This window comes from Erythrolamprus reginae, chromosome 1 (genome assembly GCF_031021105.1).
Source record: "Erythrolamprus reginae isolate rEryReg1 chromosome 1, rEryReg1.hap1, whole genome shotgun sequence".
NCBI classification, from domain to species: Eukaryota; Metazoa; Chordata; class Lepidosauria; order Squamata; family Dipsadidae; genus Erythrolamprus; species Erythrolamprus reginae.
This window is the reverse complement of record NC_091950.1, coordinates 13,325,386-13,351,617: the sequence shown is the minus strand read 5'-3', so window position 1 is coordinate 13,351,617 and position 26,232 is coordinate 13,325,386. Positions and strand designations below refer to the sequence as shown.

At 45.9% G+C, this 26,232-nt stretch overlaps 1 protein-coding gene across 2 annotated transcripts in view; it reads right to left on the bottom strand.

The window, feature by feature from the left end:
- TLE5 (TLE family member 5, transcriptional modulator) overlaps positions 1–4,655 on the bottom strand; it is a 31,522-nt gene extending 26,867 nt beyond the window's left edge. For both annotated transcript variants that reach the window (XM_070744720.1, XM_070744728.1), the window contains exon 1: positions 4,185–4,655. In XM_070744720.1, the coding sequence (XP_070600821.1) occupies positions 4,185–4,211 (27 nt within the window). In that variant the 5' untranslated portion in view covers positions 4,212–4,655. The remainder of the gene's footprint in view (positions 1–4,184) is intronic.
- Between the last annotated feature and the right edge of the window lie 21,577 nt (positions 4,656–26,232).

Here is a 26,232-nt window from a genome sequence, read left to right as displayed (position 1 = left end):
ATGATCTCTGGTGGGCCCGGGACAGGGGTTTATCCTCTGTCCTGGTGCTTATCGACCTCTCAGTGGCTTTCGATACCATCGACCATGGTATCCTTCTGCACCGGCTGGAGGGGTTGGGAGTGGGAGGCACTGTCCTTCAGTGGTTCTCCTCTTACCTCTCCGGTCAGTTGCAGTCGGTGTTAGTGGGGGGTCAGAGGTTGACCTCTAGGCTTATCCCTTGTGCAGTGCCTCAGGAGTCGGTCCTCTCCCCCTGCTATTTAATATCTACATGAAACCGCTGAGCGAGATCATCCAAGGGCATGGGGTGAAGTATCATCAGTATGCGGATGATACCCAGTTGTACATCTCCAATGAAGCAGTGGATGTGATGTGCCGGTGCCTGGAGGCTGTTGGGGTCTGGATGGGTGTCAACAGACTCAAGCTCAACCGTGACAAGATGGAGTGGCTGTGGGTTTTGCCTCCCAAGGACAATTCCATTTGTCCGTCCATTATCCTGGGGGGGGGGGGAATTACTGACCCCCTCAGAGAGGGTCCGCAACTTGGGCGTCCTCCTCGATCCACAGCTCACATTAGAGAAACATCTTTCAGCTGTGGCGAGGGGGACGTTTGCCTAGGTTCGCCTGGTGCACCAGTTGCGGCCCTATTTGGACCGGGAGTCACTGCTCACAGTCACTCATGCCCTCATCACCTCGAAGTTCGACTATTGTAATGCTCTCTACATGGGGCTACCTTTGAAGAGTGTTCGGAAACTTCAGATCGTGCAGAATGCAGCTGCAAGAGCAATCATGGGCTTCCCTAAGTATGCCCATGTCTCACCAACACTCCGCAGTCTGCATTGGTTGCCGATCAGTTTCCAGTCACAATTCAAAGTATTGGTTATCACCTATAAAGCCCTTCATGGCATCAGACCAGGACCGCCTTCTACCGCACGAATCCCAGCGACCAGTTACGTCCCACAGAGTTGGCCTTCTCCGGGTCTCGTCGACTAAACAATATTGTTTGGCGGGACCCAGAGGAAGACCCTCTGGAACCAGTTCCCCCCTGGAGATCAGAATTGCCCCCACCCTCCTTGCCTTTCGTAAACTCCTTAAAACCCACCTCTGTCGTCAAGCATGAGGGAACTGAGATATCCCCTTCCCCCTAGGTCTATACAATGAATGCATGGTATGTTTGTGTGTATCCTTTGCTCTTTTAATAAGGAGTTTTTAGTTACTTAAATATTAGATTTCTCATTCATTTTTTTGTTATTGCTGTGAGCCGCCCCGTGTCTACGGAGAGGGGTGGCATACAAATCTAATAAATAAATAAATAAATCCGGGTCCTCATTTGACCCACTTCAGAAGGATGGAAGGCTGAGTCAACCTTGAGCAAGTGGTAAGATTTGAACCGCTGACCTGCAGATCTAGCAGTCAATTTAGTGGCCTGCAGTACAGCACTTTACGTGCTGTGCCACCTCGGCTCTTTTATTATTATTATTATTATTATTATTATTATTATTATTATTATTATTATTATTATATTTTGTTATTATTATAACAAAACAACAAATAATCATAATAGTAATAATTACTATTACTATTATTTATTGTTTTGTTGTTGTTATTGTTGTTTTGTTGTTGTTGTTGTTATTATTATTATTATTATTATTATTATTATTATTATTATTATTGTTATTGTTATTATTTCCTTGTCCGGCCACCTACACATTTAAGAATGCTACGCATGCATTTAATTTATTTTATGTGTTAATTTTCCTTTGGTGCCAGGAAAAAAAACTTCTATTTTGGGGGGCCTTCTTCAAGAACGTCTACAAAATCCAGTCCCTTTGGAAACCTCTTCAGCATCCGAGCCAGATCTTCCTTCCTCCTTCCTGACTTTTTTTCCCTACACAAAATCAGTCCGGATATGAACAGCTTTTATCACACAACAGCACCACCTGGGCGGGCGCGCAATCTTTTTTCCAAGTGTGTTGACCTGGGGCTCTGGAAAGGAAATCTTTGAGCGGGTGGGACAAAAGGAGAGTTCCCGTTTGTTTTCCAGTCTGGGGCCTTCTCCTTTTGAAAAGCAAAATTAAACCCGCTTTCCTGTCATCGGAAATCCGGCCACCTTCCTTCTCTCTCTCTCCCCCCCCAAATTTGATTCTATTCTTTTACATCCTATAAAAAAAAAAATCAGCTCCCCCCCCCCCCTCTGCAGAGGTTCATTTCCCACCAAGCAGAGGTTTATAGCAATTTCACCTGAAGGGGAGATCCTGTTTCCTTTCATCTGTTTTCAAACCACAAATAAGGGGGGGGATTGAGTTTATTTATTTATAGCCTTTCTCCAATTCCCCATATTTTTGCAAATTCCACCTTCTTTTCCGATCCCAAGGCCACTGTTCCTATTCACAAACCCATCTGACTTAATTGGACTTAATTTCCGGGGTGGGTGTGGGCATCTCATCCCCCCCCAACAGGAAAGGGGCTAACTCCCCTCCTCAATGAGGACTAGTTTCGTAACCCACACTCATCTTCTCCACTCATCGGGGTGCCCTGCACTTTTCTTGGCCCCCTTCCATTCAGGTGATGCCGGGCCAGGCCTGTGCTCCTTATCTCTTGGGGTGGGGGGCATCATCGGGGTCCCACACACTCCCATGGTCCAAAGGGTCTCTCTCTCTCTCTCCCAAGCCCCTTCCTTCTGCGCACCAATTCTGTGTTTCTCCCTTTAATATTTATTTAATTATATTCCTATAGAAATTATATTTCTATATCTATAGAAATTATATTTCTATAGAAACATTTCTAAATTTATAGTCACTCTGACCCTGTTTTGGAATGAGCGGCATATAAATACAATAAATACATAAATCTATAGAAATTATATTTCTATTTCTATAGATATGTTTCTATAGATACACTTCTATATCTATAGTGGCTCTGAGTCTGTTTCTGAATGAGAAGCATATAAATACAATAAATACATAAATAAATCTATAGAAATTATATTTATATTTCTATAGATATTATGGTTCTATAGATACACTTCTATATCTATAGTGGCTCTGACTGTTTCGGAATGAGCAGCATATAAATACAATAAATACATAAATAAATCTATAGAAATATTTATATTTCTATAGATATTATGTTTCTATAGATACACTTCTATATCTATAGTGGCTCTGACTCTGTTTCGGAATGAGCAGCATATAAATACAATAAATACATAAATAAATCTATAGAAATATTTATATTTCTATAGATATTATGTTTCTATAGATACACTTCTATATCTATAGTGGCTCTGACTCTGTTTCGGAATGAGCAGCATATAAATACAATAAATACATAAATAAATCTATAGAAATTATATTTCTATAGGAATTATGTTTCTCAAGATACACTTGTTTCTATACTGGCTCTGAGTCTGTTTTGGAATGAGCGGAGTATAAAAACAATAGATAGATAGATAGATAGATAGATAGATAGATAGATAGATAGATAGATCTATGCAAATTATATTTCTAGGCCACCCAACTCACCGGAAAAATAAACACAGATTAATATAAAAACTAATTAAAAAATAATTGCACCCATCCATACATTCATGGGCTGACCTTGCTAGTAGCCTCCCCCCAGGTCATTTATTTATTTATTCAGTGCTGCTTTGGAAAGAAGGGGGGCAGAGATCTCCCCCAAGAGTAAGCCCCCCTCCCCACACACAAAAAAATCACCTCCCTTTCTGGCCGCACCTCTCGCACCTGGTTCCCCCAAATTTCCTTTCCACCCTGTGCTCCCCCCACCCATATTCTTGCATTTCCCCTTCATGTCCTTTGCAAAACTAAGGTTGGGTGGGAGGGGGGAATCACCCCTTGCAATCTGCAGTTTAATATATGGGGGGGACAATCTCTGGGCACCCCGATGCCCATGCTTCCCTGCCCCCCGCCTGTTTTTCTTTTCTCCCCCCCCACTCGTGTTTTTCTTCTCCTTCCTGCGCCCCTCAAATCTCCCCCCTCCCCATAGGTCCCCGATCCTCAACGCACCCCTCCTTTTTCCCCCTGCACCCGACGCCCCCTCCCCAAATATCCTGCATTCCCACGACGCTCCTTGGCAAGCAAGCAGTCCCCCCCCCATGCAACCCCCCCCCATCTTCCTCTTCCTCCGATGAAGCAAGCAGCCCCCCCCCCATCTTCCTCCTCCTCTTACCGAGTGCCGGCTTTGCGGAAACATCATGCCAATCGGGGGCAGCCGAGCCGGAGGGAGGCAGCCCCAGCCGGGCCGCTACACCCGCCGCAAGCCGCCACCGACCGGCCGAAGGCGGCCGAGGAAGCGCACCAGGCGGGCCTTTGTGAGGGGGGGGGGCTAAGCGGGGCCCCAGAAGAAGCCCGACGGCAGACGCCGCGAAGCCCCCGGCCGGCCGGGAAGAAGCAGCGGCGCCGCTCTCTAGCGCGGAGGCCCCGGAGGCGGTTGGGACCGCGGTGGCGGTGGGGGCCTCTTTTCGGGGAAGACCGAAGGGAAGGCGCGAGAGCGGCGCAGTCCGGCCGGGGCCTCGCCCGCGTTTCTCCTCAGCTGCGGCTGCGGCTCCTATTGTCTAATGGCGGCTGCGGAGCACCCCCACCCCCCCCGCGCGCTCGCTCCTCCTGCGGCTGCTGAGCGGCAGCACCACCTGCTGCTCCGCCGCTGCATTTCCCAGCCGCCGCCGCCGCCCCCCCCGCCCCGCCTCCTCTCCCCCCCCGCACACGCGCGCCTCCCCCCGCCCCCTCCTGCTCAGGCCCCGCCTCCTCCTCCCTCTCTCACTCCTCCTCCCTCCCCAGAGACAGAGAAGAGGAGGAGGGAGGGGGAGAAGCCGCGTGGCCTGGCCTGCCTCCCTCCCCCCGCCCCCCACGGCACTCTTTGCAAGGGAGGACGGGGCCGATCTCGCGTATCACCCCGTCTCCCATCTTAGAAAGCGACGGCTGGAAGGGATCGGTCCCAGAGAGTTTCCCTTCGCTCCCTTGCAAACCCCCCCCCCCCGCCGGCCTTTGCACCGCTGCGTGGACTGGGTCGTTCCCCGGTGGCCCCCTCCCCCACACCGTCCACCAATGGGTCATCCCCTCCCCCACTATCCACCGAGGGGGTCGATCCCAGATGCCCCCTCCCCCACTCCTTCCACCAATAAGTCATCCCCTCCCCCACGAGGGGGTCTATCCCGGGTGCCCCCTCCCCCACTCCTTCCACTAATAGGTCATCCCCTCCCCCACTATCCACCTAGGGGGTCTATCCCGGAGGACCCCACCCCCACTCCTTCCACCAATGGGTCATCCCCTCCCCCACTATCCACCCAGGGGGTCTATCCTGGATTACCCCTCCCCCACTCTTTCCACCAATAAGTCATCCCCTCCCCCATGAGGGGGTCTATCCCGGGTGCCCCCTCCCCCACTCCTTCCACTAATAGGTCATCCCCTCCCCCACTCCTTCCACCAATGGGTCATCCCCTCCCCCACTATCCACCTAGGGGGTCTATCCCGGAGGACCCCACCCCCACTCCTTCCACCAATGGGTCATCCCCTCCCCCACTATCCACCCAGGGGGTCTATCCCGGAGGACCCCACCCCCACTCCTTCCACCAATGGGTCATCCCCTCCCCCACTATCCACCCAGGGGGTCTATCCTGGATTACCCCTCCCCCACTCCTTCCACCAATAAGTCATCCCCTCCCCCACGAGGAGATCTATCCCGGGTGCCCCTTCCCCCACTCCTTCCACCAATGGGTCATCCCCTCCCTCACTATCCACCAAGGGGGTCTAACCCGGATTCCCCCTCCCCCACTACTTCAACCAATGGGTCATCCCCTCCCCCACTATCCACCAAGGGGGTCTATCCCGGATTCCCCCTCCCCCACTCCTTCCGCCAATGGGTCATCCCCTCCCCCACTATCCACCCAGGGGGTCTATCCTGGATTACCCCTCCCCCACTCCTTCCACCAATAAGTCATCCCCTCCCCCACGAGGGGATCTATCCCGGATTCCCCCTCCCCCACTACTTCAACCAATGGGTCATCCCCTCCCCCACTATCCACCGAGGGGTCTATCCCGGATTCCCCCTCCCCCACTACTTCAATCAATGGGTCATCCCCTCCTCCACTATCCACCGAGGGGGTCGATCCCGGGTGCCCCCTCCCCCACTCCTTCCACCAATAAATCATCCCCTCCCCCATGAGGGGGTCTATCCCGGGTGCCCCTTCCCCCACTCCTTCCACCAATGGGTCATCCCCTCCCCCACTATCCACCGAGGGGGTTGATCCTGGATGCCCCCTCCCCCCCCCTCTGCCCACCGACGGAGATATCCCCTCCCCCCTAGCCCTGCATGGACGCACCGATGCATAGACCGGGTTGATCTTGGCTACCTTCCCCCACTCTTTGCAATGGGGACATGGACGGGATTGATCCTGTTGATCCCAAATATCTCCCCCGTTTGCACCGATGCGTACAAGGGGTCGATCCCAGATAATTCTCCCACCTCCCTCCCCAACCTTCCCCCCCCGGAAAGTCAGTGCAGCATTTGGCTTGCAAGAGGCGGGCGATCAGGCTGCACGATTTGGGCTTTTTGTTGAATGGCAGCGGAGATGGGTGAAACGAAAGGAGAGCAGCAGCGATCGGGTCTCCGAGCCTGTGGTGATGTCAGCCTGGCCTTACATCACTGGTTGGGGATGGGAGTGACGTCATGGAGTGACGTCATGGATTCCCCCCTCCCTCCCCAAGCAAGCAGGCAGGGAAAATGTAAGAAATAAATAAGCGTGCAGCTCAATTGTATGCACTAGATTAGATTAGATTAGATTTATTGGATTTATATGCCGCCCCTCTCCGCAAACTCGGGGCGGCTCACAACAATAATAAAAAACAGTACCTAACAAATCCAATGCCCACCAAACTAATTACAATTTAAAATTAATAAATTTATAAAACAATCCCAATGTATATAAAACAGACACACAGTCAATCAATCAAATGGCAAAACAACATGGGCAAGGGGGAGATGTTTAGTTCCCCCATGCCTGACGGCAGAGGTGGGTCTTAAGGAGTTTACGAAAGGCAGGGAGAGTAGGGGCAATCCTAATCTCAGGGGGGAGCTGGTTCCAGAGGGTCGGGGCCCCCACAGAGAAGGCTCTTCCCCTGGGTCCCGCCAGACGGCATTGTTTGGTCGACGGGATCCGAAGAAGGCCGACTCTGTGGGACCTAACCGGTCGCTGGGATTCGTGCGGCAGGAGGCGGTCCCGAAGATATTCTGGTCCGGTGCCATGAAGCCTGGATAACCTGTAAAGAAGGACATGTATAATAGGATAGGATACAGGATAGGATAGGGTAGGGACAGGGATAAGGGATACGATAGAATAAAGCAGTGTTTCCCAACCTTGGCAACTTGAAGATACAGTAATACCTCATCTTACGAACTTAATTGGTTCCCGGAGGAGGTTCGTAAGGCGAAAAGTTCATAACACGAAACATTGTTTCCCATAGGAAACAATGTAAGATGAATTAATGCGTGCAAGAAAAAAAAAACGCAAAAAAAACGCCACCGCCCGGCTGTTGCCTTTTGAAACAGCCAGGGGGCTTCTTGGCGCTCTCTCGAATGCCGAACCTGGAAGTTCGGCAAAAGTTCGGGGTCAGCGTTCAGGTTTAGGAGGACGCTGAGAAGCCCCGCCGCCCGGCTGTCAGCGAGCTGTCGGACCGTTCGGGAGGCTCAAATGGAGGTGGGGAATCCCAATAAGGAATTCCATGGGCGGTGCTTTGACGTCACGAAGGTGTCCTTCCTGGAGTTCACGTTTCGGCCGACCAGGAAGGACGTCTTCGTGAATGCTGGCTGGGGAATTCTGGGAGTTGAAGTCCAGATATCTTCAAATTGCCAAGGTTGGGAAACACTGGAATAAAGGATAAGGGATACAGTGTTCCCTTGATTTTCGCGGGTTCGAACTTCGCGGATAGCCTATACCACGGTTTTTCAAAAAATATTAATTAAAAAATACTTCGCGGTTTTTTTCCTATACCACGGTTTTTTCCATGCGATGATGTCATATGTCATCGCCAAACTAATAATTTTTGCAAATAAATAACAAAAAAAATTATTATTGTTAATAAGTAATTATGTTTATAAATATCAGGATCACTATTCAATAGTGAGTACCGGTAATAATGGTGAGTAAATGGTTGTTAAGGGACTGGGAAATTGCAATTCAGGGCTTTAAAGTGTTAAGGGAAGGCTTGGGATACTGTCCATAGCCAAAAATAGTGTATTTACTTCCGCATCTCTACTTTGCGGAAATTCGACTTTCGCGGGCGGTCTCGGAACGCATCCCCCACGGAAATCGAGGGAACACTGTACACTGGGATAAGGAATAAAGGATAGGATAAGGGATAAGGTGTACCAGATAACAGATAAGGAATAAAATAGAATGTAGAGTAGATTATTGGAATGAAGGATAGGATAGGAAAGAATTCTTTATTGACTAAGTGGTACACTCATAAACTCTCAGCGTACATACAAGCAACAAGTGATAAATCATGGTCATAATTATAAAAATACATTCATCATAAATCCTAAAATGCAACACTGATAGTCGTGGGATACTAAATAAACAATCAAAAGGATAACAAATACAGTGATACCTCATCTTACAAACCCCTCGTCATGCAAACTTTTCGAGATACAAACCCGGGGTTTAAGATTTTTTTGCCTCTTCTTCCAAACTATTTTCACCTTACAACCCCAAACCGCTGCCACTGGGATTCCCCGCCTCCAGACTTCTGTTGCCAGTGAAGCGCCCATTTTTGCGCTGCTGGGATTTCCCTGAGGCTCCCCTCCATGGGAAACGCCAACTCCAGACTTCCATGTTTTTGTGATGCTGGGATTGTCCTGAGGCTCTATGGGAAACACCACCTCCGGACTTCCGTGTTTTTGCGATGCTGCAGGGGAACAGAAGTCCGGAGGTGGAGTTTCCCAGGGAGGGGAGCCTCAGAGAAATCCCAGCATCACAAAAACACGGAAGTCCAGAGGTGGGGTTTCGAGGACTTCCATGTTTTTGTGATGCTGAAGTTTTGCTGAGGCTCCCCTCGCTGGGAAACCCCACCTCCGAACTTCCGTTGCCAGCGAAGCACCTCTTTTTGCGCGGCTGGGATTCCCCTGTTGGGATTCCCCTGCAGCATCGCAAAAACGGAAGTCCAGAGGTGGGGGTTCCCATGGGGGGGAGCCTCAGGGGAATCCCAGCAGCGCAAAAACGGGTGCTTTGGCTGACAAAAGGGGTGAGTTTTGGGCTTGCACGCATTAATCGCTTTTCCATTGATTCCTATGGGAAACATTGTTTCGTCTTACAAACTTTTCCCCTTACAAACCTCGTCCCGGAACCAATTAAGTTTGTAAGACGAGATAGCACTGTACTAGGATACCAAATAAAAATATATAAATCGTTAAGATACAAGTAACAATGCTATAGTTCACAGGAAGATAAGGAGATGGAGACTAGGAAAGAGGAGAAGGATAACAGCATTGTGTGGGTTAGCAGAGGGAGGGCATAGTTAAAAGACGTACAATAATAGCAATAGAAACAAGGTCTCAATTTTGGTCTGGGATCCCCTGAGGCTCCCCTCCATGGGAAACACCAACTCCGGACTTCCGTGTTTTTGTGATGCTGCAGGGGAATCCCAGCAGCGCCTATACAGTATTTCTATTTCTGACAGTCTCAAAATGGGTGAACAGTGCAGTCAGGTGGTAGGGAAAACGAATAGAATGCTTGGCTGCATAGCTAGAGGTATAACAAGCAGGAAAAGGGAGATTGTGATCCCGCTGTATAGAGCGCTGGTGAGACCTAGTCTCACTTGTCTCGTAGGGCATTTTGTTTCGAGTGGAGGAGTGAAGGGCTCTTCTTGTGAAGTAACTTTGGACATTTTCAAGGGTTTAGAAACATAGAAACATAGAAGTCTGATGGCAGAAAAAGACCTCATGGTCCATCTAGTCTGCCCTTATACTATTTTCTGTATTTTATCTTAGGATGGATATATGTTTATCCCAGGCATGTTTAAATTCAGTTACTGTGGATTTATCTACCACGTCTGCTGGAAGTTTGTTGCAAGGATCTACTACTCTTTCAGTCAAATAATATTTTCTCATGTTGCTTTTGATCTTTCCCCCAACTAACTTCAGATTGTGTCCCCTTGTTCTTGTGTTCACTTTCCTATTAAAAACACTTCCCTCCTGGACCTTATTTAACCCTTTAACATATTTAAATGTTTCGATCATGTCCCCCCTTTTCCTTCTGTCCTCCAGACTATACAGATTGAGTTCATTAAGTCTTTCCTGATACGTTTTATGCTTAAGACCTTCCACCATTCTTGTAGTCCGTCTTTGGACCCCTTTCAATTTTTTCAATATCTTTTTGTAGGTGAGGTCTCCAGAACTGAACACAGTATTATTCCAAATGTGGTCTCACCAGCGCTCTATATAAGGGGATCACAATCTTCCTCTTCCTGCTTGTTATACCTCTAGCTATGCAGCCAAGCATCCTACTTGCTTTTCCTACCGCCCGACCACACTGCTCACCCATTTTGAGACTGTCAGAAATCACTACCCGTAAATCCTTCTCTTCTGAAGTTTTTGCTAACACAGAACTGCCAATGCAATACTCAGATTGAGGATTCCTTTTCCCCAAGTGCATTATTTTACATTTGGAAACATTAAACTGCAGTTTCCATTGCTTTGACCATTTATCTAGTAAAGCTAAATCATTTACCATATTACAGACCCCTCCAGGAATATCAACCCTATTGCACATTTTAGAGTCATCGGCAAATAGGCAAACCTTCCCTACCAAACCTTCCCCTATGTCACTCACAAACATATTAAAAAGAATAGGACCCAGAACAGACCCTTGTGGCACACCGCTTGTAACCCGTCTCTGCTCAGAATAGCTAGAGGTATAACAAGCAGGAAAGGGGAGATTGTGATCCCGCTGGGTAGAGCGCAGGTGAAACCTAGTCTCACTTGTCTCGTAGGGTATTTTGTTTCGAGTGGAGGAGTGAAGGGCTCTTCTGGTGAAGTAAGTTTGGACATTTTCAAGAGTCTACGATGCGATATGGGTTCCAAACGGATGAGCTATATTCGAGGATAGGTCTGGCGAAAGTTTTGTAAGCTCTGGTAAGTAGTGTTCACTTCCCCCACTTACTTCCTCTACCTGCCTTCCAACCCTCTCTCCTACTTATTTCCCCTTCTATCTTCCTCACTTCTTCCTTCCCTCCTTTCATCTCTTCTTTTCTCTATTCCCTTATCCTTTTATTCCACCCTGCACCATTTTGGTAGCCCGTCTTTGGACCCGTTCAATCCCAGCAGCTTCCTGTCCCACTTTCCCCTAGGGAAGATGGCTGGGGGGGGCATCCTTCTGTGGGGCAGGAAAGGGAGGATTCGTAGCCTAGCAGAGAAGCGTAAGGACATTTTTTGCTCCCGGGGAGTGGGATGGTGGGAAGTCACCTCACAACAGGAAGCGCTGAGAATAGAGGACCAAAACTGCTTTGCAGGAAATCAGCCAACCCACCGGAACCGCCTGGAAGAGATTTTATTATTATTTTTCCCTTGTAGCAAAGCCAAGCAAGATCAAAATCTAGATTTCCATAGAAATCTAGTTTAACTATTGCGCACTGACGCCACATTTTTGCTCAGCTATTACACACACACACACACACACACACATGATTGTTGGCTATCAATAAAATTAACTGCCTTGGAAATGGCCTTGGGTTGGGCCGAGAGGCAAATAAGGAGCTGTGATGTTCCTTCAATACACCAGGGTAATTCGATACAAAAATATGTAACCCTTCCCTGGTGCAGAGCTGAAGGGATTGGATACTGTAGCCTAGAGGATAATTCTCTGCCTTACAAGGCAAAGGTTGCAGGTTCAAGTCCCAGTGGGTATGGCTAGCTGATGAGGCCAAAATAAGGCTGAAATAGATCTATCCTAGTCTCCCTTAATTTTCAAATTCAGCAAAAAAACATGTGACATATATATATATATATATATATATATATATATATATATATATATATATATATATTGTTCTGAGTTCGGGTTTTGCCCTGTGTAATATTTTGCATGTTTATGCGACGTTTCGGGTAGGCAGGACGTGTCATCTCTTTTATTGCAAGAAATGACAGTTGCAAACATTCCATTTTACAACAGCACGAAGCTTGGAAACTTCAGCCTGATGATGGTGAATGTGATTTCACCGAAACGTTGCATAAACATGCAAAATATTACACAGGGCAAAACCCGAACTCAGAACAATCTACATACATATACCTGTGAAAATTTACGAAAACAAATATATATATATATATATATATATATATGACGGTCTTGGTATATTCGGGTTTCTTCCCGTGTAGGATTTGGAAATTTCTGGTGACGTTTCGATGAGGTCTCACTCATCATCTTCAGGCTGGTGTTTCTGTCCTTTTTCTCAGGCGAAGACTGAGAAGAAAAGACAGGCGAAGAAAAAGGACAGAAACACCAGCCTGAAGATGATGAGTGAGACCTCATCGAAACGTCGCCAGAAATTTCCAAATCCTACACGGGAAGAAACCCGAATATACCAAGACCGTCATACCTGTACCCGTGAAAATCTACGAAAACAAATATATATATATATATATATATATATATATATATATATATATATATATATATATATATATATATTTGTTTTCGTAGATTTTCACGGGTATATGTATGTAGATTGTTCTGAGTTTGGGTTTTGCCCTGTGTAATATTTTGAATGTCTATGCGACGTTTCGGTGAAATCACATTCACCATCATCAGGCTGAAGCTTTTTGTTTTTAAAAAAATATTTTTATTGGTTTTGCACATTTGAAAATAACATAAAACAGTGCACAGTGCATGTGCCCATCACCCAACTGACAATACCCACCACCACCAATTGCGGGGGGTTCAAATATTTACTAGTTTATATTCTTTTATTTCCTTAGCTCTAATTTGCATTTGTTTACTATTCAAAGAGTGATTGGAGTTTATTTTCCACCTTTCCGTCACAAATTCTCCTTAGCATATAACCTTTCACCTTATTCCATCGTGCCATCAGCTTCTCCAATTTATTTTCATCAAAATTGTTTAATCTTATTTCCATGATTTCAAAATGAATGTGATCCACCATGTACCAGCACCAGTTCTGTAATGTCCATTTTATAGACTCTTTCCAACCCACATCAGGCTGAAGTTGTAAGCTTCGTGCTGCTGTAAATATAGTTTGAATATGGTCAAAATGGTAAGGTTCTACATTTAGGCAAGAAAAATAAAATGCACAGCTATAGTATATGTGATACCTTGCTCAACAGTAGTAGTCCTAGTGGACAACCATTTAAATAGGAGCCAGACGTGCGCAGCAACTGCCCAAAAAGCCAACACAGTTCTAGGCTGCATTAACAGAGGGACAGAATCAAGATCACGTGAAGTGTTAATACCACTTGATAAGGCCTTGGTTAAGGCCACACTTGGCAAACGGCATTCATTTTGATCGCCACGATGCAAAAAGGATGTTGAGACTCTAGAAAAAGTGCAGAGAAGAGCAACAAAGATGATTAGGGGACGGGAGGATAAAACATGAAGAACGGTTTCAGGAACTGGGCATGGCTAGTTGAATGAAAAGAAGGAGCAGGGGAGACATGATAGTAGTACAGTATTCCAATATCTCAGAGGTTGCCACAAAGAAGGAGTCAACCTATTTTCCAAAGCACCTGAGGGTAGAACAAGAAGCAACGGGTAGAAACTAAACAAAGAGAGAAGCAACTTAGAACTAAGGGGAAATTTCCTGACAATTAGAACAATTAATCAGTGGAACAGCTTGCTACCAGTAGTTGTGAATGCCGCAACACTGGAAGTTTTTAAGCAGATGTTGGATAACCATCTGTCTGAAGTAGTGTAGGGTTTCCTGCCTAAGCAGAGGGTTGGACTAGAAGACCTCCAAGGTCCCTTTCAACTCTGTTGTTGTTGTTGTTGTTATTATTATTTATTATTATTATTATTATTATTATTATTATTATTATTATTATTATTACTATTATTATTATGTCAGTACAACACAGCAAACGAGATCACTAGGCTGGATTTCGTATTTCATCACCAGTCGGGCGCTTCCCAAGCACCTAGGACTGCGTGATGTAGCTGCGAATTATGTTTGCCGATCCCAGTAAAGCGGCCTTTTGCAATTGACAGATGGAGATTTTGTCAATTCCGATGGTTTTCAAATGTCCGCTGAGATCCTTTGGCACTGTGCCCAGCGTGCCAAGGACCACTGGGACCACTTTCACTGGCTTATGCCAGAGTCGTTGCAGCTCGATTTTTAGATCTTCGTATTTCACTAATTTCTCTAGCTGCTTCTCCTCAATTCTGCTGTCTCCTGGGATTGCGATGTGGATGATCCATACTTTCCTTTGCTCCACAATCAGGATGTCTGGTGTGTTATGCTTCAGAATTCGGTCAGTCTGAAGTCGGAAATCCCACAGTAGTTTTGCTTGCTCATTTTCGACCACTTTTTCGGGCATTATAGATTAGATTAGATTTATTGAATTTATATGCTGCCCCTCTCCGCAAACTCGGGGCAGCTCACAACAATAATAAAAAACAGTACATAATAAAAATCCAATGCCCACCAATCTAATTACAATTTAAAATTAGTAATTTCCTAAAACAATCCCAATATATATAAAAAACAGGCACACAGTCAATCAATCAACAACACAACATGGGCAAGGGGGAGGTGTTTTAGTTCTCCCATGCCTGATTATTATTATTATTATTATTATTTTATTATTATTATTTCTTTTTTGCTCTTCAGCCAAGAAGCACTCTGAGCCATCCCGCAGCTTGGAGATTGAGGACGGAGCTAAACTTTTAGGAATGAGGTAGCTAGGCGAAAACAAGAGATATCATGTCTGGCCTCAACTGGTTAAACCAGTTTGGGCCTCTTGACGAGAGTTCCGATCTTTCATCAGTTTGGCTTCCTTTTCAGATGTTAACAGAGGAAGCTGAATTCCTTTTTCTGTTGGGTCTCTGGTATACTGCTCCGGGACATGGAGGTTTCCTTTGGCATGCTGTTCATTTTGGCTAATTCGCTCCAGGATGGTCTCTCTCTCTCTCTCTCTCTCTCTCTCTCTCTCTCTCTCTCTCTCCCCCTCTCTCCCTCTCTCCCTCCCTCCCTCCCCTCCCTCCCTCTCCCTCTCCCTCTCCCTCTCCCTCTCCCTCTCCCTCTCCCTCTCCCTCTCTCTCTCTCTCATATCCAGTGTTTTACAACAACCTTGGCAACTCTTTTTTAAGATGACCGCATCTATTTTATCCAGCATACAATGCCGGCGCCGCTGTTATTGCGGCACTAATTAACATTAGTCACTACCGGTAATTAATATGAATAACAGCTGTGGTGGCGCAGTTGGCTAGAATGGCATGATGCGGGCTGAATCGCTGCTCACCGTTAGGAGTTCGATCCTGACCTGTTCAAGGTTGACTCGTCCTTTCGTGCTTACAATGCAGAGGTGGGTTACTACCGGTTCTAAACAGTTCTATAGAATAGAATAGAATAGAATAGAATAGAATGTGTGCAATACTCTGTAGTAATGTTTTGAGGGTAGGAGTTGAAACAGTTTGTGTCCAGGATGCGAGGGGCCCTCACTGCCCTCTTTTTGACTCAGTGGTACCTTTACCTGCAAACATAGAAACATAGAAGACTGACGGCAGAAAAAGACCTCATGGTCCATCCAGTCTGCCCTTATACTATTTCCTGTATTTTATCTTACAATTGATATATGTTTATCCCAGGCATGTTTAAATTCAGTGACTGTGGATTTACCAACCACGTCTGCTGGAAGTTTGTTCCAAGGATCTACTACTCTTTCAGTGAAATAATATTTTCTCATGTTGCTTTTGATCTTTTCCCCAACTAACTTCAGATTGTGTCCTATTAAAAACGCCTCTACTTAGGAACATTTCTAGATAAGAACCGGGTATTCAAGATTTTTTTGTCTCTTCTCAAGAACCATTTTCTACTTACATTTTCTACTTACTTATCTAGCGTTACTAGATAAATGGTCAAAGCAATGGAAACTGCAGTTTAATGTTTCCAAATGTAAAATAATGCACTTGGGGAAAAGGAATCCTAAATCTGAGTATTTCATTGGCAGTTCTGTGTTAGCAAAAACTTCAGAAGAGAAGGATTTAGGGGTAGTGATTTCTGACAGTCTCAAAATGGGTGAACAGTGTGGTCGGGCGGTAGGAAAGGCAAGTAGGATGCTTGGCTGCATAGCTAGGGGTATAACAAGCAGGAAGAGGGAGATTGTGATCTCCTTATATAGAGCGCTGGTGAGACCACATTTGGAGTACTGTGTTCAGTTCTGGAGACCTCACCTACAAAAAGATATTGACAAAATTGAACGGGTCCAAAGACGGGCTACAAGAATGGTGGAAGGTCTTAAGTATAAAACGTATCAGGAAAGACTGAATGAACTCAATCTGTATAGTCTGGAAGACAGAAGGAAAAGGGGGGACATGATCGAAACATTTAAATATGTTAAAGGGTTAAATAGAGTTCAGGAGGGAAGTGTTTTTAACAGGAAAGTGAACATAAGAACAAGGGGACACAATCTGAAGTTAGTTGGGGGAAAGATCAAAGGCAACATGAGAAAATATTATTTTACTGAAAGAGTAGTAGATCCTTGGAACAAACTTCCAGCAGACGTGGTTGGGAAATCCACAGTAACTGAATTTAAACATGCCTGGGATAAACATATATCCATCCTAAGATAAAATACAGGAAATAGTAAAAGGGCAGACTAGATGGACCAAGAGGTCTTTTTCTGCCGTCAGTCTTCTATGTTTCTATGTTTCTACAAACCCGACCCTCCGAAACTGTAACCAGAATAGGCAGGGGAAAGCCTCTGTGGGGCCTCTCTAGGAATCTCCTGGGAGGAAACAGGGCCAGGAAAGGCAGGTAGAAGCCTCCGTGGGGCCTCTCTAGGAATCTCCTGGGAGGAAACAGGGCCAGGAAAGGCAGGTAGAAGCCTCCGTGGGGCCTCTCTAGGAATCTCCTGGGAGGAAACAGGGCCAGGGAAGGTGGGTAGAAGCCTCCGTGGGGCCTCTCTAGGAATCTCCTGGGAGGAAACAGGGCCGGAAAAGGCGGGGAGAAGCCTCCGTGGGGCCTCTCTAGGAATCTCCTGGGAGGAAACAGGGCCGGAAAAGGCAGGGAGAAGCCTCCGTCGGGCCTCTCTACAAATCTCCTGGGGGAAACAGGGATGGAAAAGGCGGGGAGAAGCTTCCGTGGGGCCTCTCTAGGAATCTCCTGGGAGGAAACAGGGCCTCCACCCTCCCTGTGGTTTCCCCAATCGCACACATTATTTGCTTTTACATTGATTCCTATGGGAAAAACTGCTTCTTCTTACAAACCTTTCTACTTAAGAACCTGGTCACGGAACGAATTAAGTTCGTAAGTAGAGGTGCCGCTGTACTCAATGGAAGGCAGGTTGGCAGCCATTGCTTTTTCTGCAGTTCTTGAGCCCACCGAGATTCGATCTGCCAAACCGCTGGTTGCCGACAATCAGCCGACGTAGCTAGCAGTACTGTGCTCTAACCCAGTGTTTCCCAACCTTGGCAACTTGAAGATATCTGGACTTCAACTCCCAGAATTCCCCAGCCAGCGAATGCTGGCTGGGGGATTCTGGGAGTTGAAGTCCAGATATCTTCAAGTTGCCAAGGTTGGGAAACACTGCTCTAACCACTGCACCACCGAGGCTCTTTCTCCATCCCCTCCCCTCTCTCTCCGCCCCACCCCAGCTATTTTCTCCATCACCCAGAAGGACTTCTCCGGGGTAACGGGGACAAAGCAGGGGTGGTGAGTGTGTGTGTGTGAATTCGAACTCGGAATCCCCCTTTTCCCCTCTCAAATTTCACACGCCTGAAGCCCAGCTTGGAAAAGGAAGGTTTGATGCTTGGGGGACCTCTAATGAAACCCCTTCAGAGCTTCTGACTTCTTCCTTGCTAAAGAAAGAAAAAGGAAAAAAAAAAAGGAATAAAACCCTAGAGGAAGCTGCCAAAAATATAGCCGATTTAATGAAGGGCCTTGGTAAATTATTCAGCGTTCTCGCTCTCTCTTTCCTTTAATACCGACTGCTAGTTGCGGAGGCAGGTTGAGGAGGGGGAGAGCTTTATGCTTTGCATAAAAGTGGGAAATCACTCAGTTCTTGCCCACAGGGGAAGATAATAAAGCTTGTTGGGGGGTCTCCTGGCTTCTCTTCCCCTCCCTCCCTCCGGTAGAGATTTCTGGGAAGAAAAATGGCCTACAAATTGAATGGCTCAGCAGGGGGAAACTTACACCCGCTGGCAAATTCCAGAGAACCGTCCAGACGGGGAATTAAAAAAGGGGGAGGATATAGGATTGCAACAAGCCGCATCCTCACGATCGAGGATCGAGAGATGCTTTACTAGAAGGGCCCTCCACTCCTTCTCTACTTGCAGCAGAATACTCTACTACGCAACTAGACTTACAATCCTAGGTTTGGAAAGCTTAGAACTACGTCGCCTTAAACACGGCCCATAAAGCCATCTGCTACAACGTCCTTCCCGTCAACGACTACTTCAGCTACAACCGCAACAACACACGGGCAAACAACAGGTACAAACTTAATGTAAACCGCTCCAAACTCGACTGCAGGAAATACAGTTTTAGTAATTTTAGACTCTCCCAAATACTAAATCTAGAAAATTTACAACTTATTTTATTTTATTTATTTATTATTTTATTTATTGGATTTGTATGCCGCCCCTCTCTATAGACTCGGGGCGGCTAACAACAGTGGTAAAAACAACATGTGACAATCCAATACTAAGACAGCTAAAACCCCTTATTTTAAAACCAATCATACATACAAACATACCATGCATAAATTGTAGAAGCCTAGGGGGAAAGAATATCTCAGTTCCCCCATGCCTGACGACAGAGGTGGGTTTTAAGAAGCTTACGAAAGGCAAGGAGGGTGGGGGCTACTCTGATCTCTGGGGGGAGTTGGTTCCACGTCGTCTGTGAACTGATTTAACTGTTGTTCATAAAATCATACATCATAATGTACTCCCTGTCAGTGACTACTTCACCTTTAACAACATCAACACAAGAGCATGCAATAGATACATATTGAATGTAAATCGCTCCAAACTAGCCTGCAGAAAATACGATTTCAGCAATAGAGTGGTCACCGCCTGGAACTCATTACCTGACTCTGTTGTTGCTTCCCCCAACCCCAAAATCTTCAACCTTACATTATCTACAATTGACCTCTCCCCTTTTCTAAGAGGTCTGTAAGGGGCGTGTATAAGTAAGTGCACTTATGTGCCTAATGTCCATGTCCTATTGTCTTATTATCCTTTCTATTACTATGTTCTACTTATGTTAATATGTACTATAATACTATACTTGTTTGACAAATAAATAAATAGATAAATAAATAGATAAATAAATAAATAAATAACCAAGTAGTTGATGCATGGAACTCACTACCTGACTCTGTAGTATCTTCATCTAACCCCCAAAACTTTACCCTTAGACTATCCACTGTTGACCTCACCCGATTCCTAAGAGGTCAGTAAGGGGCGTGCATAAGTGCACCAACATGCCTTCTGTCCCCTGTCTAAATGTTTCTTTTTATTCTCTTTTACTAGTATCATGTATATGAATATTATTATATCTAATGTTTCTTTTTATTTATTTATTTTTACTAGTATGTACAGTGGTATCTCTACTTAAGAATGCCTCTGCTTAATATCTTTTCTAGATAAGAACCGGGTGTTCAAGATTTTTTTGCCTCTTCTCAAGAACCATTTTCTACTTAAGAACCCGAGCCCGAAAAAATTTGCCAGGAAATTTGAGAGCGGCACGAAGGCCCGGCCAGTTTCCTGCCATTCCCCCTTTAATCCCTGCCATCTGGGCTGCCAGAGGAGCCTTTTGGCGGTGCTTAAGGAGGCTTTGGCAGTCCAGAGCAAACAAAGCATTTTCCTTTCTCTGAGCACTTGGACAGGGAATAAACCTCTGCCAGTGCCCAGAGAAAAGAAACGCTCCTTTCGCTCTGGGCAGCCGAGGAGTCATCACAGCGAAGGAAAGGCGCCAGCTACAAAGCGAGCGAGTGAGAAGAGAGGGGAGCCCTTCAGCATGGGAAGGAAGAGGAAGCAGGCAGCAGTCAATTTATGGGAGTTATTATTATCATTATTATGTATTAGATTTGTATGCCGTCCCTCTCCGCAGACTCGGGGCGGCCTCTCAACGGGTGTATGGGAGGCGCGTGCTCCTCCTCACTGCCTCAGAGTCCCTCTTTTTTTAAGCCATAAAGTTTTGGATTTTTTTGATTCCCCTCCCCTCCCCTTCTTCCTTCGGCAGCGACTCCCCTCCTCCTCCTCCTCTTCCTCCTCCTCCTTCCTTCCAAATTCCCAGCTTTTCTTTCTTTCCTAATGGGTTTGCACACATTATTTGCTTTTTCACTGATTCCTATGGGAAAAATTGCTTCTACTTAAGAACGTTTCTACTTAAGAACCTGGTCACGGAACGAATTAAGTTCTTAAGTAGATGCATATGAATATTATTATATCTTTACATACCTCCAAGATGTAAATATGATAAAATAAACGAACAAACAAATAAAAACGGAGACCTGAGATGGGAGGAATAAAGTGGTAAACGTGCTTTTCATATTGAAACTATGTCCTTGTATGACGACGTCCAGTATTGGGTTCTACCCGCTATGCACCACACTGAGCACCCCATGAGGCTCTCTGGAAGCCAAAAATGCTGTCCAAGAATGTCTGTGCAAGCCAAAAATCAGCTGGCCAGCCCACACATGGACGTTGGAGCGACCAATTAGGTCCCACAGAGTTGGCCTTCTCCGGGTCCCGTCGACTAAACAATGTCGTCTAGCGGGACCCAGGGGAAGAGCCTTCTCTGTGGCGGCCCCGACCCTCTGGAACCAGCTCCCCCCAGAGATTAGAACTGCCCCTACCCTCCTTGCCTTTCGTAAACTCCTTAAAACCCACCTTTGTCGTCAGGCATGGGGGAACTGAGATATCTCCCCCGGGCCTATATAATTTATGTATGGTATGCTTGTAGGTATGTCTGCTTAAAAATGGGTTTAACTATTTTAAATTTTAAATTGTAAATTATTAGATTTGTCAAGAACTGTTTTTACTGTGTTGTGAGCCGCCCCAAGTCTACGGAAAGGGGTGGCATACAAATCAAATCAAATCAAATCAAAAAATAAATAAACAAACAAACAAACAAACAAACAACGAAAATGGAGATGCGCGCAGAGGTCCAAGGTTGTCGACATGCGTGGGGGTGTGAGATTTTACTTCTGCACATGCACAGGAAGCAAAATCTCATGAGAGGGACGTGAGTGCAATTTTTTGCTTCTCTTTTAAAAAAAATTATTATGATTCATTTTTTATTGAAAGCACCAAACATAAACTAACAGAAATAAAACCATAACCACCATAAAAATCAACCCACTTAATATGAATTTCACATTTACATTTCTGTCTCTACCCTGTTTCCCCGAAAATAAGACAGCGTCTTATATTAATTTTTAGCAACATAGAAGACTGACGGCAGAAAAAGACCTCATGGTCCACCTAGTCTGCCCTTATACTATTTCCTGTGTTTTATCTTAGGATGGATATATGTTTATCCCAGGCATGTTTCGATTCAGTTACTGTGGATTTACCAACCACGTCTGCTGGAAGTTTGTTCCAAGCATCTACTACTCTTTCAGTAAAATAATATTTTCTCACATTGCTTTTGATCTTTCCCCCAACTAACTTCAGATTGTGTCCCCTTGCTCTTGTGTTCACTTTCCTATTAAAAACACTTCCCTCCTGAACCTTATTTAACCCTTTAACATATTTAAATTTTTGCTCCCAAAGGTGTGCTGCGTCTTATTTTCAGGGGATGTCTTATTTTTTTTCAATGAAGAAGAATTCACATTTATTGCTGAACAAAAAAAAAAGAGCATTTATTATATACTATAGAGTAGTGGTCATCACAAACCATCATAACCAGCATATGAGTGCTTTTAATCAATTTTTTTTGGCTTCTGCGCATATGCAGAAGATGAGTTTTTGGCACTTTCAAACTGCCATCTCTTTTTTAATTATTATTTTTTGCTATTTGTTGCTGAGCCTTGGTGGCGCAACGGTTAGAGTGCAGTACTGCAAGCTGCTTCTGCTGACTGCTGGCTGTAGTTCAGCAGTTCAAATCTCACCATCGGCTCAAGGCTGACTCAGCCTTCTGTCCTTCTAAGGTGGGTAAAATGAGGACCCGGATTGTTGGGGGCAAGAGGCTGATTCTGTAAACCGCTTAGAGAGGGCTGTAAAGGCATTGGGAAGCGGTATATAAGTCTAAATGCTATTGCTATTGCTGTTTTTTGCTTCTGCGCCTGTTGCAGAAGCTGAGTTTTCGGCACTGCGCATGTGTACAATGTGCATATGGCTACATGGCACCGGATGAAGCAAATCGGCAGCGAGGTTAGTGTTAGTGTTGGTTATGACCTATAAAGCCCTTCATGGCACCGGACCAGATTATCTCCGGGACCGCCTTCTGCTGCACGAATCCCAGCGACCAGTTAGGTCCCACAGAGTGGGTCTTCTCCGGGTCACGTCAACTAAACAATGCCGCTTGGCGGGACCCAGGGGAAGAGCCTTCTCTGTGGCGGCCCCGGCCTTCTGGAACCAACTCCCCCCAGAGATTAGAATTGCCCCCACCCTCCTTGCCTTTCGTAAGCTCCTTAAAACCCACCTCTGCCGTCAGGCATGGGGGAACTGAGATATTCTTTTCCCCTAGGCCTTTACAATTTTATGCATGGTATGTCTGTATGGTTGGTTTTATAATAAGGGTTTTTAACTGTTTTAATATTGGATTGCTACATGCTGTTTTTATTACTGTTGTTAGCCGCCCCAAGTCTATGGAGAGGGGCGGCATACAAATCCAATAAACAAACAAACAAACAAACAAACAAACAAACAAATAAATAAATAAATAAATAAAATTTTCTTTTTAATTTTCTTTATTGAAGAAAGAACAATATACTGTATACTGTGTGTGTATATATATATATATATATTGCGGTCGTAATATTGTTAAGTGAACTGCTGCAGTTGCTAAGTTTGTAACCCAGTTGTTAAGTTAGTAACCCATTTGTTAAGTGAATCTGGACTACTTATTGACTTTGCTTATCGGGATGTCGCAACCGTCACAAGTCTGAATCAATGGCCAAGCGTCTGAATTTTCATCACGTGATCACGGGGAATTCTAGAACAGTTGTGTGAAAAACAGTCATATAAGTCACTTTTGTCCACCTTTATAACTTTGATCGGTCACTAAATGAAGTGGTTGTAAGTTGAGGACTACCTGTATTTATTTCATATGAAGAAGAAATAAACTGGTTTAAAATGTCTGCTGCCCCCTGGTGGATAATGTCAACAAATCGTAGGCCTAGCCCACACGATAAGGACAATCGATAAAGAATAACAGCCAAATAATAACAATACAGCACCAAAGCCCAATATATTCCACAAATTCTGATTTGGGGGAAACAGAATCCAAAATAGATATTCCTTTAGTTTTGAGTAACACCACTTTTCAATAACTGTCATGCTACTAAAAGTTTCCCCACTTAAAGATGAGCAATGGAACAAAGTGATTTTTAATCACTTTCTCTCCATTCTTCATTAATAATTCCTGGAAAAAAACATTCCTTTATTCTAATAAAGATAGTCCTCAGTCTACAGCCATTTATTTAATAATCATAATTTGGAATACTGTGTTCAGTTCTGGAGACCTCACCTACAAAAAGATATTGATAAAATTGAACGGGCAACAAGAATGGTGGAAGGTCTTAAGCATAAAACGTATCAGGAAAGACTTCATGGACTCAATCTGTATAGTCTGGAGGACAGAAGGGAAAGGGGGGAAATGATCGAAACATTTAAATGTGTTAAAGGGTTAAATAAGGTTCAGGAGGGAAGTGTTTTTAATAGGAAAGTGAACACAAGGACAAGGGGGCGCAGTCTGAGGTTAGTTGGGGGAAAGATCAAAAGCAACATGAGAAAATATTATTTGACTGAAAGAGTAGTAAATGCTTGGAACAAACTTCCAGCAGACGTGGTTGGTAAATTCACAGTAACTGAATTTAAACATGCTTGGGATAAATATATATCCATCCTAAGACAAAATACACGAAATAGTATAAGGGCAGAGTAGTCCAGTGTTTCCCAATCTTGGCAACTTGAAGATTTCTGGACTTCAACTCCCAGAATTCCCCAGCTAGCATTCACTGGCTGGGGAATTCTGGGAGTTGAAGTCCAGAAATCTTCAAGTTGCCAAGGTTGGGAAACACTGGACTAGATGGACCATGAGGTCTAACTGGGGGTCCCATAGGCATTGCAGGGACCTCCACCTCTATCAGTTTCCATCTCTCCTTCCCCCTCACTCTCTGAATCCTCCGATAGCCACACAGGTCTCCGATGCTTGGACAGGCTTGGTTCATCCGATTCAAAAGCTGTTATCAGAGAAGCTGGCTGTGATCCAACCACAACACTTTCTAGATCGATTCTGATAGAAATTGATCTGCTTGGCTTTCGAAACCCAAACCTGGCCCAAAACCAAGAGAGAGAGAGAGAAACCACGAAGACCTGGCTTTTCCGACAGGCCTGGAATTAGATTGACTGGCTGTGTGTGTATGGCTCTTTTAAAGTTATCGTTTATCCTGATTTTATTATGTATTTGGGATTGTATTTTAATATTATTGTATTTATTGCATTTGCTAGCTGCTCTGAGTTCACTTTGGAGAGAGCGGCATATAATAATAATTAATAACAATACAGTGTTCCCTCGATTTTCGCGGGGGTTACGTTCCAAGACCTCCCGCGAAAGTCGATTTTCCGCGAAGTAGCGGTGCAGAAGTAAAACCACCATTTTTCGCTCGCCGTTCGCCCGTTCGCCCGCCCGCCGTTCGCCCGCCCGCCGTTCGCCCGCCCGCCGTTCGCCCGCCCGCCGTTCGCCCCGCCCGCCGTTCGCCCGCCCGCTCGCTCACCGCTCGCCCGCCTGGCCGCCGTTCGCCCGGCCGCTTGCTTGCCGCTTGCCCGGCCGCTCGCCCGGCCGCTGTTCGCCCGGCTGCTCGCTCACCGCTCGCCTGCCTACCCGCCGCTCGCTCACCGCTCGCCTGCCCGCCCGCCGCTCGCCTGCCCGCCCGCCGCTCGCCTGCCCGCCCGCCCGCCGCTCACCTGCCCGCCCGCCGCTCACCTGCCCGCCCGCCGCTCGCCTGCCCGCCTGCCCGCCTGCCGCTCGCCTGCCCGGCCGCTGCTCGCCTGCCCGCCCGCCGGCCGTTCGCCCGGCCGCTCACTCGCTGCTCGCCCGTTCGCCTGCCCGCCGCCCGCCCACCTGCTCGCCGCCCACTCCACCTCTCTTTCTCCTCTGCTGCAAGAGAGGCGGGACAGGCATTCTCCGGAGGCTGGTGGGTGCACGGGCCGGCGCGTGAGAGAGAAAGAGGGGGGAGAGCAAGAGATAGCAAGAGAGAGAAAGAGTGAGAGAAAGAAAACAAGAGAGGGAAAGTGAGAAAAAGAGAGAGAGCAAGAGGGGGAGAGACGTATGACGTCATCGGGTGGGAAAAACCGTGGTATAGAAAAAAAACCGTGGAGTATTTTTAAATTATTATTTTTTGAAAAACCGTGGTATAGTGTTTCGCGAAAATCGAGACCGCGAAAATCGAGGGATCACTGTAATAATAATAACAACAACAACAACAATAATAATAATATATCCGAGACCGCCTCCTGCCGCACGAATCCCAGCGGCCGATTAGGTCCCACAGAGTTGGCCTTCTCCGGGTCCTGTCGACCAAACAATGTCGGCTGGTGGGACCCAGGGGAAGTGCCTTCTCTGTGGCGGCCCCGGCCCTCTGGAATCAACTCCCTCCAGAGATTCGAATAGCCCCCACCCTCCTCGCCTTCCATAAAATGCTGAAGACCCACTTTTGTCGCCAAGCGTGGAGATAATTACCATCTTTCCCCCTTTTTATTATGTTTTTGGCCTTACTGTATGATAGATTAGGTTGAATGTGTGTGACTGCATAGTTTTATTATGTTATTAATGTATTTTTAAATGGATTAAATTTTTTATTATTATTAGATTTGTAATGTATT